The sequence below is a fragment of the Kogia breviceps genome, chromosome 8, assembly GCF_026419965.1.
Source record: "Kogia breviceps isolate mKogBre1 chromosome 8, mKogBre1 haplotype 1, whole genome shotgun sequence".
Lineage (NCBI taxonomy): Eukaryota > Metazoa > Chordata > Mammalia > Artiodactyla > Physeteridae > Kogia > Kogia breviceps.
Genome location: NC_081317.1, coordinates 37,055,059 through 37,067,840, shown reverse-complemented (window position 1 = coordinate 37,067,840; position 12,782 = coordinate 37,055,059). Strand labels below are relative to the sequence as shown.

The 12,782-nt window shown below is 45.9% G+C and overlaps 1 protein-coding gene across 1 annotated transcript in view; it reads right to left on the bottom strand.

Annotated features, from left to right (window-relative positions):
• Positions 1-10,137, bottom strand: part of FBP2 (fructose-bisphosphatase 2) — a 38,501-nt gene extending 28,364 nt beyond the window's left edge. The window contains exons 1-3 of the mRNA XM_059072363.2: positions 9,811-10,137; positions 5,069-5,231; positions 2,658-2,750 (exon numbers count right to left, since the gene is read on the bottom strand). Of these exons, the coding sequence (XP_058928346.1) occupies positions 2,658-2,750; positions 5,069-5,231; positions 9,811-9,980 (426 nt within the window). The 5' untranslated portion in view covers positions 9,981-10,137. The remainder of the gene's footprint in view (positions 1-2,657; positions 2,751-5,068; positions 5,232-9,810) is intronic.
• Between the last annotated feature and the right edge of the window lie 2,645 nt (positions 10,138-12,782).

Here is a 12,782-nt window from a genome sequence, read left to right as displayed (position 1 = left end):
CAATGATGAAAAACCTGAAAGAAATTAAGGAAACACTACCATTTACCATTGCAACAAAAAGAATAGAATACCTAGGAATAAGCCTACCTAAGGAGACAAAACACCTGCATGAAGAAACTATAAGACACTGATGAAAGAAATTAAAGATGATACAAACAGATGCAGAGATGTACCATGTTCTTGGATTGCAAGAATCAACACTGTGAAAATGACTATACTACCCAAAGCAATCTACAGATTCAATGCAATCCCTATCAAATACCAATGGCAGTTTTCACAGAGCTAGAACAAAAAATTTCACAATTTGTATGGAAACACAAAAGACCCCTAATAGCCAAAGCAATCTTGAGAAAGAAAAACGGAGCTGGAGGAATCGGGCTCCCGGACTTCAGACTATACTGCAAAGCTACAGTAACCAAGACAGTATGGTACTGCCACAAAAACAGAAATACAGATCAATGGAACAGGATAGAAAGCCCAGAGATAAACCCATGCACATATGGTCATCTTATCTTTGATAAAGATGGCAAGAATATAAAATGGAGAAAAGACAGCCTCTTCAATAAGTGGTGCTGGGAAAACTGGACAGCTACATGTAAAAGAATGAAATTAGAACACTCCCTAACACCATGCACAAAAATAAACTCAAAATGGATTAAAGACCTAAATGAAAAGCCAGACACTATAAAACTCTTAGAGGAAAACATAGGCAGAACACTCTATGACATAAATCACAGCAAGATCCTTTTTGACCCACCTCCTAGAGAAATGGAAATAAAAACAAAAAAAAACAAATGGGACCTAATGAAACTTAAAAGCTTTTGCACAGCAACAGAAACCATAAACAAGACGAAAAGACAACCCTCAGAATGGGAGAAAATATTTGCAAATGAAGCAACTGACAAAGGATTAATCTCCAAAATTTATAAGCAACTCATGCAGCTCAATATCAAAAAAACAAACAACCCAATCCAAAAATGGGCAGAAGACCTAAATAGACATTTCTCCAAAGAAGACAGACAAACTGCCAATAAACACATGAAAGAATGCTCAACATCATTAATCATTAGAGAAATGCAGATCAAAACTACAATGACATATCACCTCACATCAGTCAGAATGGCCATGATCAGAAAGTCTACAAACAATAAATGCTGGAGAGGGTGTGGAGAAAAGGGAACCCTGTTGCACTGTTGGTGGCAATGTAAATTGATACAGCCATTACGGAGAACAGTATGGAGGTTCCTTAAAAAACGAAATATAGAACTACCATGCGACCCACAAATCCCACTACTGGGCACATACCTTGAGAAAACGATAATTCAAAAAGAGTCATTTACCACAATGTTCATTGCAGCACTATTGACAGTAGCCAGGACATGGAAGCAACCTAAGGGTCCATCGACCTATGAATGGATAAAGGAGATGTGGCACGTATATACAATGGAATATTGCTCAGCCATGAAAAGAAACGAAATTGAGTTATTTGTAGTGAGGTGGATGCACCTAGAGTCTGTCATACAGGCTGAAGTTTAAGTCAGAAAGAGAAAAACAATACTGTATACTAACACATATATATGGAATCTAAAAAAAAAGAAAATGGTTCTGAAGAGCCTAGGGGCAGGACAGGAATGATGATGCAGATGTATAGAAAGGACTTGAGGACATGGGGAGCGGGAAGGATAAGCTGTGACGAAGTGAGAGAGTGGCATGGACAGATATGCACAACCAAATGTAAAATAGATAGCTAGTGGGAAGCTGCCGCATAGCACAGGGAGATCAGCTCAGTGCTTTGTGTCCACCTAGAGGGGTGGCATAGGGAGGGTGGGAGGGAGACACAAGAGGGAGGAGATATGAGGATATATGTATATGTATAGCTGATTCACTTTGTTATAAAGCAGAAACTAACACACCATTTTAAAGCAATTATACTCCAATAAAGATGTTTTAAAAAAAATACTGTATTGTCTATTTGAAAGTCGCTGTGAGAGTAGATCTTAAAAGTCCTCATCACACACACACACACACACACACACACACACCACACACACACTCACACACACAAATTGTAACTATATGAGGGGATGGATGTTGACTGTTTCAGTGAATTTTGCCAACAGCCTAAGCGAGCCTGGAAGTGAATTCTTCTCAATAGGATGCCAGGCCAGCTGACACCAAGATTTTGGCCTTACAAGACAGAGAACCCAGCCATGCCTGCCAATCTTCTGACCCAAGAACTGGGAGATAATTAATGGAGGTTTTTAAGCCTCTAAATGGGTGGTGAACTGTTACAGCAGCAACAGAAAGCAAACGCAGTAAGATTCAAGATACACAAGGAAGGAACAGAGGGGCCTCAAGATGCCACCTGGAACCAGTTCCACGTCTGGCATTTGTGTTGCCTCCAGATTTTCAAAACAAGGCCCCATCTATCAGCTCACCCTCCCTTCCTAGGCATGCCGAGAACAGGACTGAAGGAAATGACCGATTCGGGTATTCAGTGAGAAGCCCGAGGCAGAGAGAGGTTCATGGCTTGCTTGCCACGCTGTGTCTGGTTAGTGGGAGGACCGAGGTTAGAACTCCAGATTCATGGCTCCCAGAACAGGAATGTTTGGAACCACCAGAGGAAGGAGGTGTTAAAGAGCATACTGTTTACTCACCTTTCTGTAGATGGCAAATATGGTTCCAATGGAGGCCAGGCAGTCGATGTTCGAAGATCCATCCAGTGGGTCAAAGCAGACCACGTATTTCCCCTACATGCACAGAGGGCAGAACACCTGATCAGGTCACCTTCCGAGCAACACACTCTATGTACGTGGCTGTGTGTGGAAGACCACACTACAGCAAAAGCGATTCAGAGCAAAGGGATATCCTCGTCAAAAAATGCAATTATTTAAGGAGTGCAGAGTGTATCAGCATACATTCACTGTGCAGCTCAGAGCCCACCTGCCCATAAACAGATTAACTGACACCCACAGGGGGTCACCAGGGAGGTCCCACCCACCTCCGAATAGCTCTCCTCCCACCTGCCCTGGCTCCGCCCTCCCCTCCTACCTAGGACCAGTGGGGACTCAGAGCTGCTGAGGGTGTGAGAGGGAAGTGGTGGAGAAGCTGGAGATGACCTTGGACAAGCTCTACCCACGTCCACAGTAAGGTTGGCTATTGATTTACTGATACTTCTGAGCCTGTCCCCAGACGGGCTTTTTTCATTTTAGCACATTTTTACTGAAAGAAAATCTCAGAACAATGTCCCAGGGCCTTTAGGTCTGTCTTATTAAAATAGCTGGTATGTATGACTGCATCAGGAGAGTAAAAATACTCCTCTGGGTTTTGCTGCATCCACCCTACCTTGCTGATGTGAAGGTCAGAGACAAAGCAGGTGGGGTCTTGAAATACCATGTCCCTCATGCCCACTCGCGCTGCTGTCACCGGCAGCTCAGGGGAAAGAAAGCACCAGATACTTTTTACAGGCCTCTTATGTGCAAGGTTCTGCGAGAGCCTTAGTGATGGGGACTGGGGTGTCCTGGCTAATTAAACACGGGTAATAAAGCACCAAGTAAAATGGAAGTCATTTTTCCCACCTCTAAACTACTTTCCCCTGACTTTCCAATGAGTAATGCCCTAGCTTAATGTGAGCTTTCTTCCTTTCTTTCTTTCCTTCCTTCCTTCCTTCCTTTCTTTCTTTCTTTCTTCCCTTTCTCCTTTCTTTTTTCCTTGTTCAACAGGAGGTGAGGCGTGGAGGGCAGTGGAATTCATAAACTTGGAAATTCCCCATTCTCCCTGTAGATAAGCCAATTCAGCCCATTCATTTCACACATGCATGCATTCAGCAGATATTTGTTGAACATCAAGCATATGCTGGCGAAGGTTCATGAGCTGATGTGGGAACAAGCAAGAAGTATTCAAGAACTAGCATGAAGACCTGTGTAGCTCAGGCCAACGGGGAAACCATGAGATTTGATCAGAGAGATAATCAAGGGTCATATCGTGGAAATCGAAAGTTGAAAATAATAGGTGTGACTTAGCCTGATGATGTGAGACAACAAGTATAACATGCTTTGGCACAGTCCCCACCATACAGCAAGTGATCAATAAATTTGGCTTTGCTTTACTTTTTCCATCCTTTCAGCTAATCACAAGGAAATGGCACCTTGTCCCCAGGGTCCACTGTACAAAACAAGGGCCAACAGGGCTTCCCTGGTGGCGCAGTGGTTGAGAGTCCGCCTGCTGATGCAGGGGACACGGGTTCGTGCCCCAGTCCGGGAGGATCCCACATGCCGTGGAGCGGCTGGGCCCATGAGCCATGGCTGCTGAGCCTGTGCGTCCGGAGCCTGTGCTCCGCAACGGGAGAGGCCACAACAGTGAGAGGCCCGCGTACCGCAAAAAACCCCACAAAAAACAAGGGCCAACAGTCTTAGCGTTTATTTGGCATCACTGTTCGGCAGCTGAATATGGGTTGAATTTTTTGGCCACCAGCTTTTTTGTTGTTTTTAATAAACTGTGAAAACATAGTGAATATAGACCCTCCCCAGTCATGCCCTGCACTAACCAAGTTTACCATTGCATTAAGGCCAGAGCAACGATCTTTAGGAATTCTTTTATGTTTTAGTCTAACAGTTTGTCAGGCATGAAGAAATCTCTGTTGAAACCAAACCCCCTTGGTTAAGGGGCTGGGAGTATACTTGGGATGAGAAGATTAAGAGAGGGTATAGTACCACAGGAACTCTACTTCTTACTGGACTGGATTTTCAAGCGCTCCAAAATGTTGGGACTTGTTACCAGTACAGTAAGTGAAAACCCATGATGAACCCCATCCACTGAGAAGTTTCGGTAAAGCACTCTGATTTATTTCCGGAATGAATCACTGCCCTATTACAGAGTCTGTTTGACTAGACAGCATAAGGCTTCCAACTAAAGAAGTATGCAATCCCTTGTTTGTTTCCAGAAAATAAAAAATTAATCAATAGAAGAAAATACCAGAAATTTTAAAAAGCAAGGCAACCAGTCTTCCCAACTCAGCTGCGCCCTCTACTGGTGAGTAGAGGAACTTCAGCAAGGCTGCCACACTCACCCTCTTCTCCGGGGTGGTGATAAGTGCGTCTTTATTCTCTTCCGAGACCAGGACGCAGGTGCTGTAGGAGGACTGGAGCATGTTGATCACCAGGGAATTGGATAACACGTCCAGTTTCTTCACCTCATCCCCTGTCACGTTCACGCTCCCCGCGATTCCGTACCTAAGAAGACAAAAGGCTGGAGGAAATCAGGAAGGGAGCCTGGACTCCTGCAAAGATGACCAGACGCTAAGATACTGCCCCTGTATCCCTCTTTTCCCTTCATGGCGCCAGAGTCTCCAAATTATAAATACGACCAAGTGCGTCCTGTCTCACAGCGCTGGTTCTTACTCTTGCTTCCTTTACACCTCAGGGATATTGTCCTAAGTCCCTCATCGTCCCAGTAACACTAACCAGAATTCAATCTTACTAATGAGCAACCCTGCCCCCCGGCCCTGGGAGAGAGAATTCATAAAGTCAGACACATCGCCATAATTAATAACTCTAAAAAGTAAAGGACCGTGGCTTTCCAGCCCCGGAATTTCTAGTATTTGTTGATTATCCTCAAATAGTGGCCTGCTGGGCTGAATTAAAATTTGCTCTGCTGTAGCTTGGCATTACTTGAATAAGAAGGAAAGTGGGAGACAGACTTAACTAGTTTAATTTGATTCTTTACCACCATTCCAAGCAATGTGAGAATGAACACTACTGTAAGAATTCTATCTGGAGGCTTTGTGTTTTAGAGGATTGCTATGCAAAGGTCTCCAGGGAATTCCCTGGGGGTCCCATGGTTAGGACTCAGTGCTTTCACTTCCCCAGGCCCGGGTTTGATCCCTGGTTGGGGAACTAAGATCCCGAAAGCTGTGTGGCTCGGCCAAAAAAAAAAAAAAAGTCTCCAGCTCCCACCCTCGTGGGTGGGATCCTTCTAAAATCAGCCAGATCACCCCTGTCTCTCCCAGAGTTCCCAGGTCCTCCACAGTGGGTTTCAGGCCACACCAAGGAAGGTCTGGTCCCACACTGGACTTGCCTCTTGCCCCTCTCACCCTCAGTCTCAGCCTCTGGAACCCAACGGGCACACACCTGTCTTACACAGACCCATGGGTTCCCTGTCCCCCACCCCCCATGCTCTTCTCTCCGTGAGCCACATGGCTACCACCCCCGTTAAACCCTTCTCATGCCAACAGCCACCAAGGTCCTGAGGCCACCAGCACCCAGCAAGCTGTTCCTCTCCTCTCCCCCTTCACTCATGGTATCCCCCTCATGGGAGTGCTTTCTGCCTACAGACAGCTTTCTTCTACTTGCCCTCCTAACCTCTTCCAGAAGCTTCCCTGGCCACACACACCAGATACAGCCTTGTCAGCCCTTCCAGAGCAGCTCACAATCCGTCTGTGGGAATGTCCTTCCTGCTGGATTATCTGCTCACCGAAGGCAAGAGCTGTGACTCACTGTACTTGTTTCCACAGTGCTCAGATGCTCAACATACATTCACTGAATTATGAAGAGTGGATGGCAGGAAAGTAATTCCCTCCCCTCTCCTTTTTGTTAACGCCATTTATTTGTTGAAGGAATCCTCAGGCATCTCTAACAGGTAGCCAGGGTTGAGATCCACTGATTCACCCTAAGCCTGGGCAGGGGACAACTCATTTCCCACCTTTTTCCCTGATTGACAGCCTCTCCCCTCCCCCACAGATCCCCCCATTACTTGATGTCTGATGTGATGAGATCTGCCTTGGAAAACAATACTGGTGGCCTCACCTCAAAGACTGTACCTTCTGGTTCAAAATAAAAGCAAACAAACACACAACAGCAACCACAAAACTGGGTTATGTTGCATCAGAGTTTAAAGGGTCCACAAACCCAGTCCGTTGTTTAACTGGAATCTTGATACAGCTTCTACCGGAGAATGAAGAGCTGGGGTGCCCAAGGCCTGTGGGTGTTGGAGAAACGGGTTCTCTGTCCTGTGCTTTGCAAACACTTCCTCCACTTCCACACAAACCCCGCCCTTATCCCGCCCCTCAACCCACCCTCTGCACCCTCCCTGAAGGGCATTCTGCTCTGCCTATCCCCTCCCACCATCCACACCCCTCCTTTCAGAAAGAATGGAAGATCATCACAATGAGATCTAATCGCCTGACAACTGCTCCAAGTTAGATAACGAGCAGAAAAGTGCTTTTAAACCCGTAAGACAGTATTTTTTAGATCTTAACTAACATTTAAGCTTTACTGATAATTTTTTAATGGATTGTTCTGCTGTTTTGACATTAGAAAGCCGTGGAGAGGATTCCAGGGGTGGTATCTAGCATTCCCTTCTTCCTACAGCAAGGAGCAGAGAAAAAAGAAGAAAAATATGAGACTTTCTGATCTGTTTTGCATTTATCGAGCAGGTGCCTAGAAATGTCTTCCCAAAAAGAGGAAGCAAAAGAATGAGGGGCTTGAGGCCCCCTAAATGGGAAAGTGGCAGGAATATGTTAAAGTCCCATTTTCATGAGCAGAATTGTTCTGGGATAGGACGCAACCTTTTAGCTCTTTGAGAAGCATTCCAGGGTCCTCTTAAAATTATCTCAGCATCTTATTAGAAAGAAGGAATTTCCAGCCAATGGACTTCTCCCACTGACACTTTGGGTATCTATTACAGAGGCACCCAGGGAAGGATGCCGCCTGAATTGGCAAAATACGTGGTCTCTGCCTTACGGAGGATACCTGCCGCAGCCTCCGAGAAAAATGCGAAATCCTGACGTCTTGTTTCCACGGGCTGCGCCTGCCACCTAGTGGTGGGTTAGCGACATCGCCCTGTTAGCCGGCAAATTTTCCCAGATTCGGGCTTGGAACCACAGTAATAAGGAGCATTTATTATGGGGCTGGCACTGTCGAAATCATCATCACGTGGACCTACTAAGCCTTACAACTAGCCCTACGAGTTAGGTGCTATTAGTATCCAATCCGTTTTACAATTTTACAGGCCCTAGCGAGAGTAGATCACTGACCATGATCACATGGCACAAAAAACCAAGTTGGAGGAGCACCTGAATTATCCAATCGCTGAGTCCAGGTCTTCTGGACACTCCACGGCCACAAAGTCAGAGTTCTGCAGCGGTTAGCACAACCCCACCACAGCAGCCCCTGCCCAGCCCAGCCCCTCTGCACTGGGGGTAACATAGTTTGTTTTTTTGTTGTTGTTGTTGTTTTGCAGTACGCGGGCCTCTCACTGTTGTGGCCCCTCCCGTTGCGGAGCACAGGCTCCGGACGCGCAGGCGCAGCGGCCATGGCTCACGGGCCCAGCCGCTCCGCGGCATGTGGGGTCCTCCCGGACCGGGGCACGAAGCTGTGTCCCCCGCATCGGCAGGTGGACTCTCAACCACTGCGTGACCAGGGAAGCCCAGGGGGGTAACATGTTAACATGGGTAACACTGAGAGGTCAGCAGGCAACCCAGGTAACTGCTCTATGCGTAGCCCAGCTCACCACGAAATAGGAGCAGAACGGGGGCAAGTAGCTGTGTCTCACCTTCATGACGGTCTTTAAAGGTAGAGCTGGCCATTATTGGCAAATGAGGTACTCATACAGTTACAGCAATACACAGAGAGGGGGAAAACCAGTCACAATCACCTTTAACTTGTAGCTCATTACTGAGTCACCAAGCATTATATAAATAAAGTCTGCAATTATCACATTTTTTTTGTGTTAAAAGTACTAAGTTGGGCTTCCCTGGTGGCGCAGTGGTTGGGAATCCGCCTGCCGATGCAGGGGACGCGGGTTCGTGCCCCGGTCCGGGAAGATCCCACATGCCGCGGAGCGGCTGGGCCCATGAGCCATGGCCGCTGAGCCTGCGCGTCCGGAGCCTGTTGCCACAACAGTGAGGCCCGCATACCACAAAAAAGAGGAAAAAAAAAAAAGTACTAAGTTGTTAGAATAAATATTTCAAATTATTGGACTTTGTTATTTCTTCATTTTGGAATAATAATAATAATAACAACAATGGGTCTCTTCATCTTCTGAGAGGACCTCCACTGCAACTGCTACCAGGAAAATGGAAGCCCAGAGAAAGACTGCTTCTTTTCACCACAGACTTAAACTGGACCCTTGGCTGTGAGAATCAACAGCTGTAGCATGAACTTGGGTAAAGCACCGAGAGCGCAAAGTGGAAGAACACTCTTCATTCCCTTCTCCCGGGCCCAGCACCTCCCAGCTTCCTGCACACCAAGTGGAGAGAAGATTGAGTCACAGAGAAGAAATAAAATACTGTTTTAAAAGCAGAAGACTCTTTTCGATGGTGAGAAAGGAGATGGACAGCAGGCCCTGGGATTCAGTAAATAATTTTACCTCCTACTGACTATGGGCAAAGGTCATGGTAATAAAACGCTCATATCTGCAAAGGGCGTCAAGCGTCCTCTCAGGTCTCCTGACGGTTGCTTTGTGCCAGTGAGAATGCAAGCACAAGTCACGATAACTCAGGATATGTTCCAATGGAACAAGCCCCTGAGCTTGTTATCATTATAATACATGGTAACTGGGAAAATTATACATTTTTTCTCCTTAGCATGTCTCCAAGTATATTGTTTCTTTCTTGAAACAAATCAAAGGCCCCTTTATCAAAGCACACCTGGCAGAAACTTTAAAGGCAACTTCCCTCCAGGGCGCACAGGCTAATACTTCTGAGCCCCTTTCGGCCCAAGCAGCTACAGCTCTGCCCACCCGCACCTGTGCCCCCGGCGCTGCGTGTCGCGCGGTGGGGGGGGGGGGGGGCGGGGGCGGGTGTAGACTCACAGATGGGCCAGGCCGGCCTTGCGCACGGCCGAGGAGATGGCTTTGATGGCCGTCAGCATGGAGTTGATCAGCTGTGTGAGCTCCCCGGTGCCTTTGGCCTGACGCCCCTTTTCCATAACGTAGCGGGTCAGGGTGAGCATGTCCGTTGCGAAGGGGCTTCTGTCCCCCATTGTGGCGGGTAGCTTTTCAAATCCTTTTCTCCCTGCAGAAGAAAGCCTTATCTCTAAGGGCTGGTCAGTGGTTCTGCAGTATCAGAGCTGATTAGAAATCTGTACTGGCCGTGCCAGGACCTTTAAGGGAAAGTGCCCCAGGCCACGTGGTTGAGATAACTGGGCGAGTCCTCAAGGAAACCTCTCGGGCCTGGCTGACCTGAAGGCTGCCAAGCTGTAAATAGAAACGGGCAGCTGGGAAACACAGACCTACTTTTTCTTGACGAAACTTTTTCTTTAAAGATCCTAAGAAGCAACCGTTTAGTAAAGGTAAGACATGACAATTCCAGCCACTAAAAAAAAAAAAAAAAAAAAAAATCCATAAAACCCTCTTATTCAAAGACTCAAAAGGTTTCTTCACATGTATCTACTGCAGGGCCCCATTCCCTCACGTTGCAGGAGGCAGATTGGTAGATATCTTACCTGGGGTATAGGTCACATAACAAAATAACGGCAATCCTGGGACTTCTTAGCCAGGGTTCTTGCATATGTTTGAAAAGGATGCTTTTAAATTCCAAAAAGCATGTATGATTGGATGGATATTTATAATAGGTATTCAAATCTGGAAGAAAAAAATATTCCTAGTGCCTAGCACTAGGGTTATTTTATCAATTCTTTATTTTTTCAGTTTCTCTAGATTTGCATTTTTATAGCAAAAATGATGCCTGCTTATTGAAAAGGAAACACTACAGAACCAGCCCATCCTCCAACCCACTGCCAGAAATAACTACATTAGAGGTGGTGGGGGTCTGTCTTTGTAAACAGGGGAGGAGGTCTGCATAGGGTGGTTCGAGCACTTTCTCTAGGGGCAGAGACACCTGGCTCCGAGTCCCAGGCTAGTCATCTGCTAGTTGTACAGTTTGGAAAAGCTCTGAAGCCTCAGTTTCCTCACTTGTAAATGGTGACAGCAATAAAACATCTACCTGACAGAGTGGTTGTGAGGATTAAAGTGATAAGATGTGCCTGTCATAGTAGGTGCTCAATACTTGCTAGTTGTTATTACCCTTCCAATTTGTTGATGTATGTATAACTATCGTGTATACATATACAATTTCATTTTACAAAATAGGACAATATGCATATTGCCGTGCAACTTGATTTTTTTCCTTTGACAGTTACTTCAATCAGAATGTGTTTAGCTGCAAGTAATAGCAAACATAGAGTGGTTTAAATATGTGGGGTTCATTAGTCTCATATTTTCTCTGAGGAAGCAGCTGGCATTCATTTAGCTGGTCAAAAGTTGCATTAGGAACCCCTCTCCGTTTCTTCTCCGTTATCCTCGGTCGGCTGGCTTTTGCCTCCAAGCTTATCATCTCACGGGCACAAAATGGCCACTACAGCTCTGAACATCTGAAGACCGAAAGAAGGGAGAAGGGCAACACATCCGTTCCCTTTTATTAGGAAAGAAATAGTTCCCCAGAAACACCCTCTGCCTACCCCGCACCCCCACCCCAAGTAGCCTTCCACTTTTGTAGCATTGGCCAGATTTATGGCATATGATGATGCTTTGCTGCAAGAGTCAGGCACCGATATTGAATCAACCAATCGGAAGTGTCTTCCACAGCCAAACATCTGGGAAATACATCCGTGTCGACACACAGAGACATACTGCTTTCCCACGTGTGGACAGTCAGATATTTTTGAAATATTTGCTCCTCAAACAATGCTGCACCAAGATCCTTACCTTTGTGTATGCGCTTGTGTGAGGGCTTCAGTAAGATACAGCCCTAGAAGAGGAGCTTCTATGTCAGAACATTTTAATTTTGACATCACCAGGGTCTAAATTGGAAAACTTTCTTTTTCTTCCCCAAGAGCTTCTGGAAATTGTGAAGACTGTAGAATGGAACTTTCTTTGATCCTGATGTTTCATGTTGCCATCAATAAATAAGTCAGTTTTGTCTTTCACATGGGAGATCAACCATGATTCTTCAGACATAATTATAGAAAGACCGGTGGCTGGATATTAGGAGTTCTGGGCCAGTAAATGGCTGCAAGATAAAGAGAGTGGCCTGGCTGATTGGTTTCCAGATTTCCTTTGAAGTCGAATGTCATCATCTGATTAAGAGGGTTTCCCCTCTTTGTGGTGGTACAAAACGATGCCACTCAGAGTGGACTGTCACATCTTCCCTAGAGAAATGAATTGTATGTTCCAACCAAAACCCATTCGTGAATATTTATAGCAGTTCTATTTATAATTGTCAGGAACTGCTAGCACCCAAATGCTCTTCAATGGTGGTAAAGAAACTGTGGTAGATCCATAAAATAGAACACTATTCAGCAATAAAAAGGAACAAGCTATTGTTACATGTGGCACTGGGACTAATCTCAAAGGCATTATGCTGGGTGAAAGAAGCCAGTCTTAAAAGACTATATGCTGTATGATTCCATTTATATGATATTCTCAGAAAGACAAAATTAGAGGGCTTCCCTGGTGGCGCAGTGGTTGAGAATCTGCCTGACAATGCAGGGGACACGGGTTCGAGCCCTGGTCCGGGAAGTTCCCATATGCCGCGGAGCAACTAAGCCCGTGAGCCACAACTACTGAGCCCGCACATCTGGAGCCCGTGCTCCGCAACAAGAGAGGCCGCGACAGTGAGATGCCCGCGCACCACGATGAAGAGTGGACCCCGCTCGCTGCAACTGGAGAAAGCCCTCGCACAGAAACGAAGACCCAACACAGCCAAAAATAAATAAATAAAGAAGCTTTCATTTAAAAAAAAAAAAAAAGACAAAATTAGAGAGTTAGAGACCAACTTCATGGTT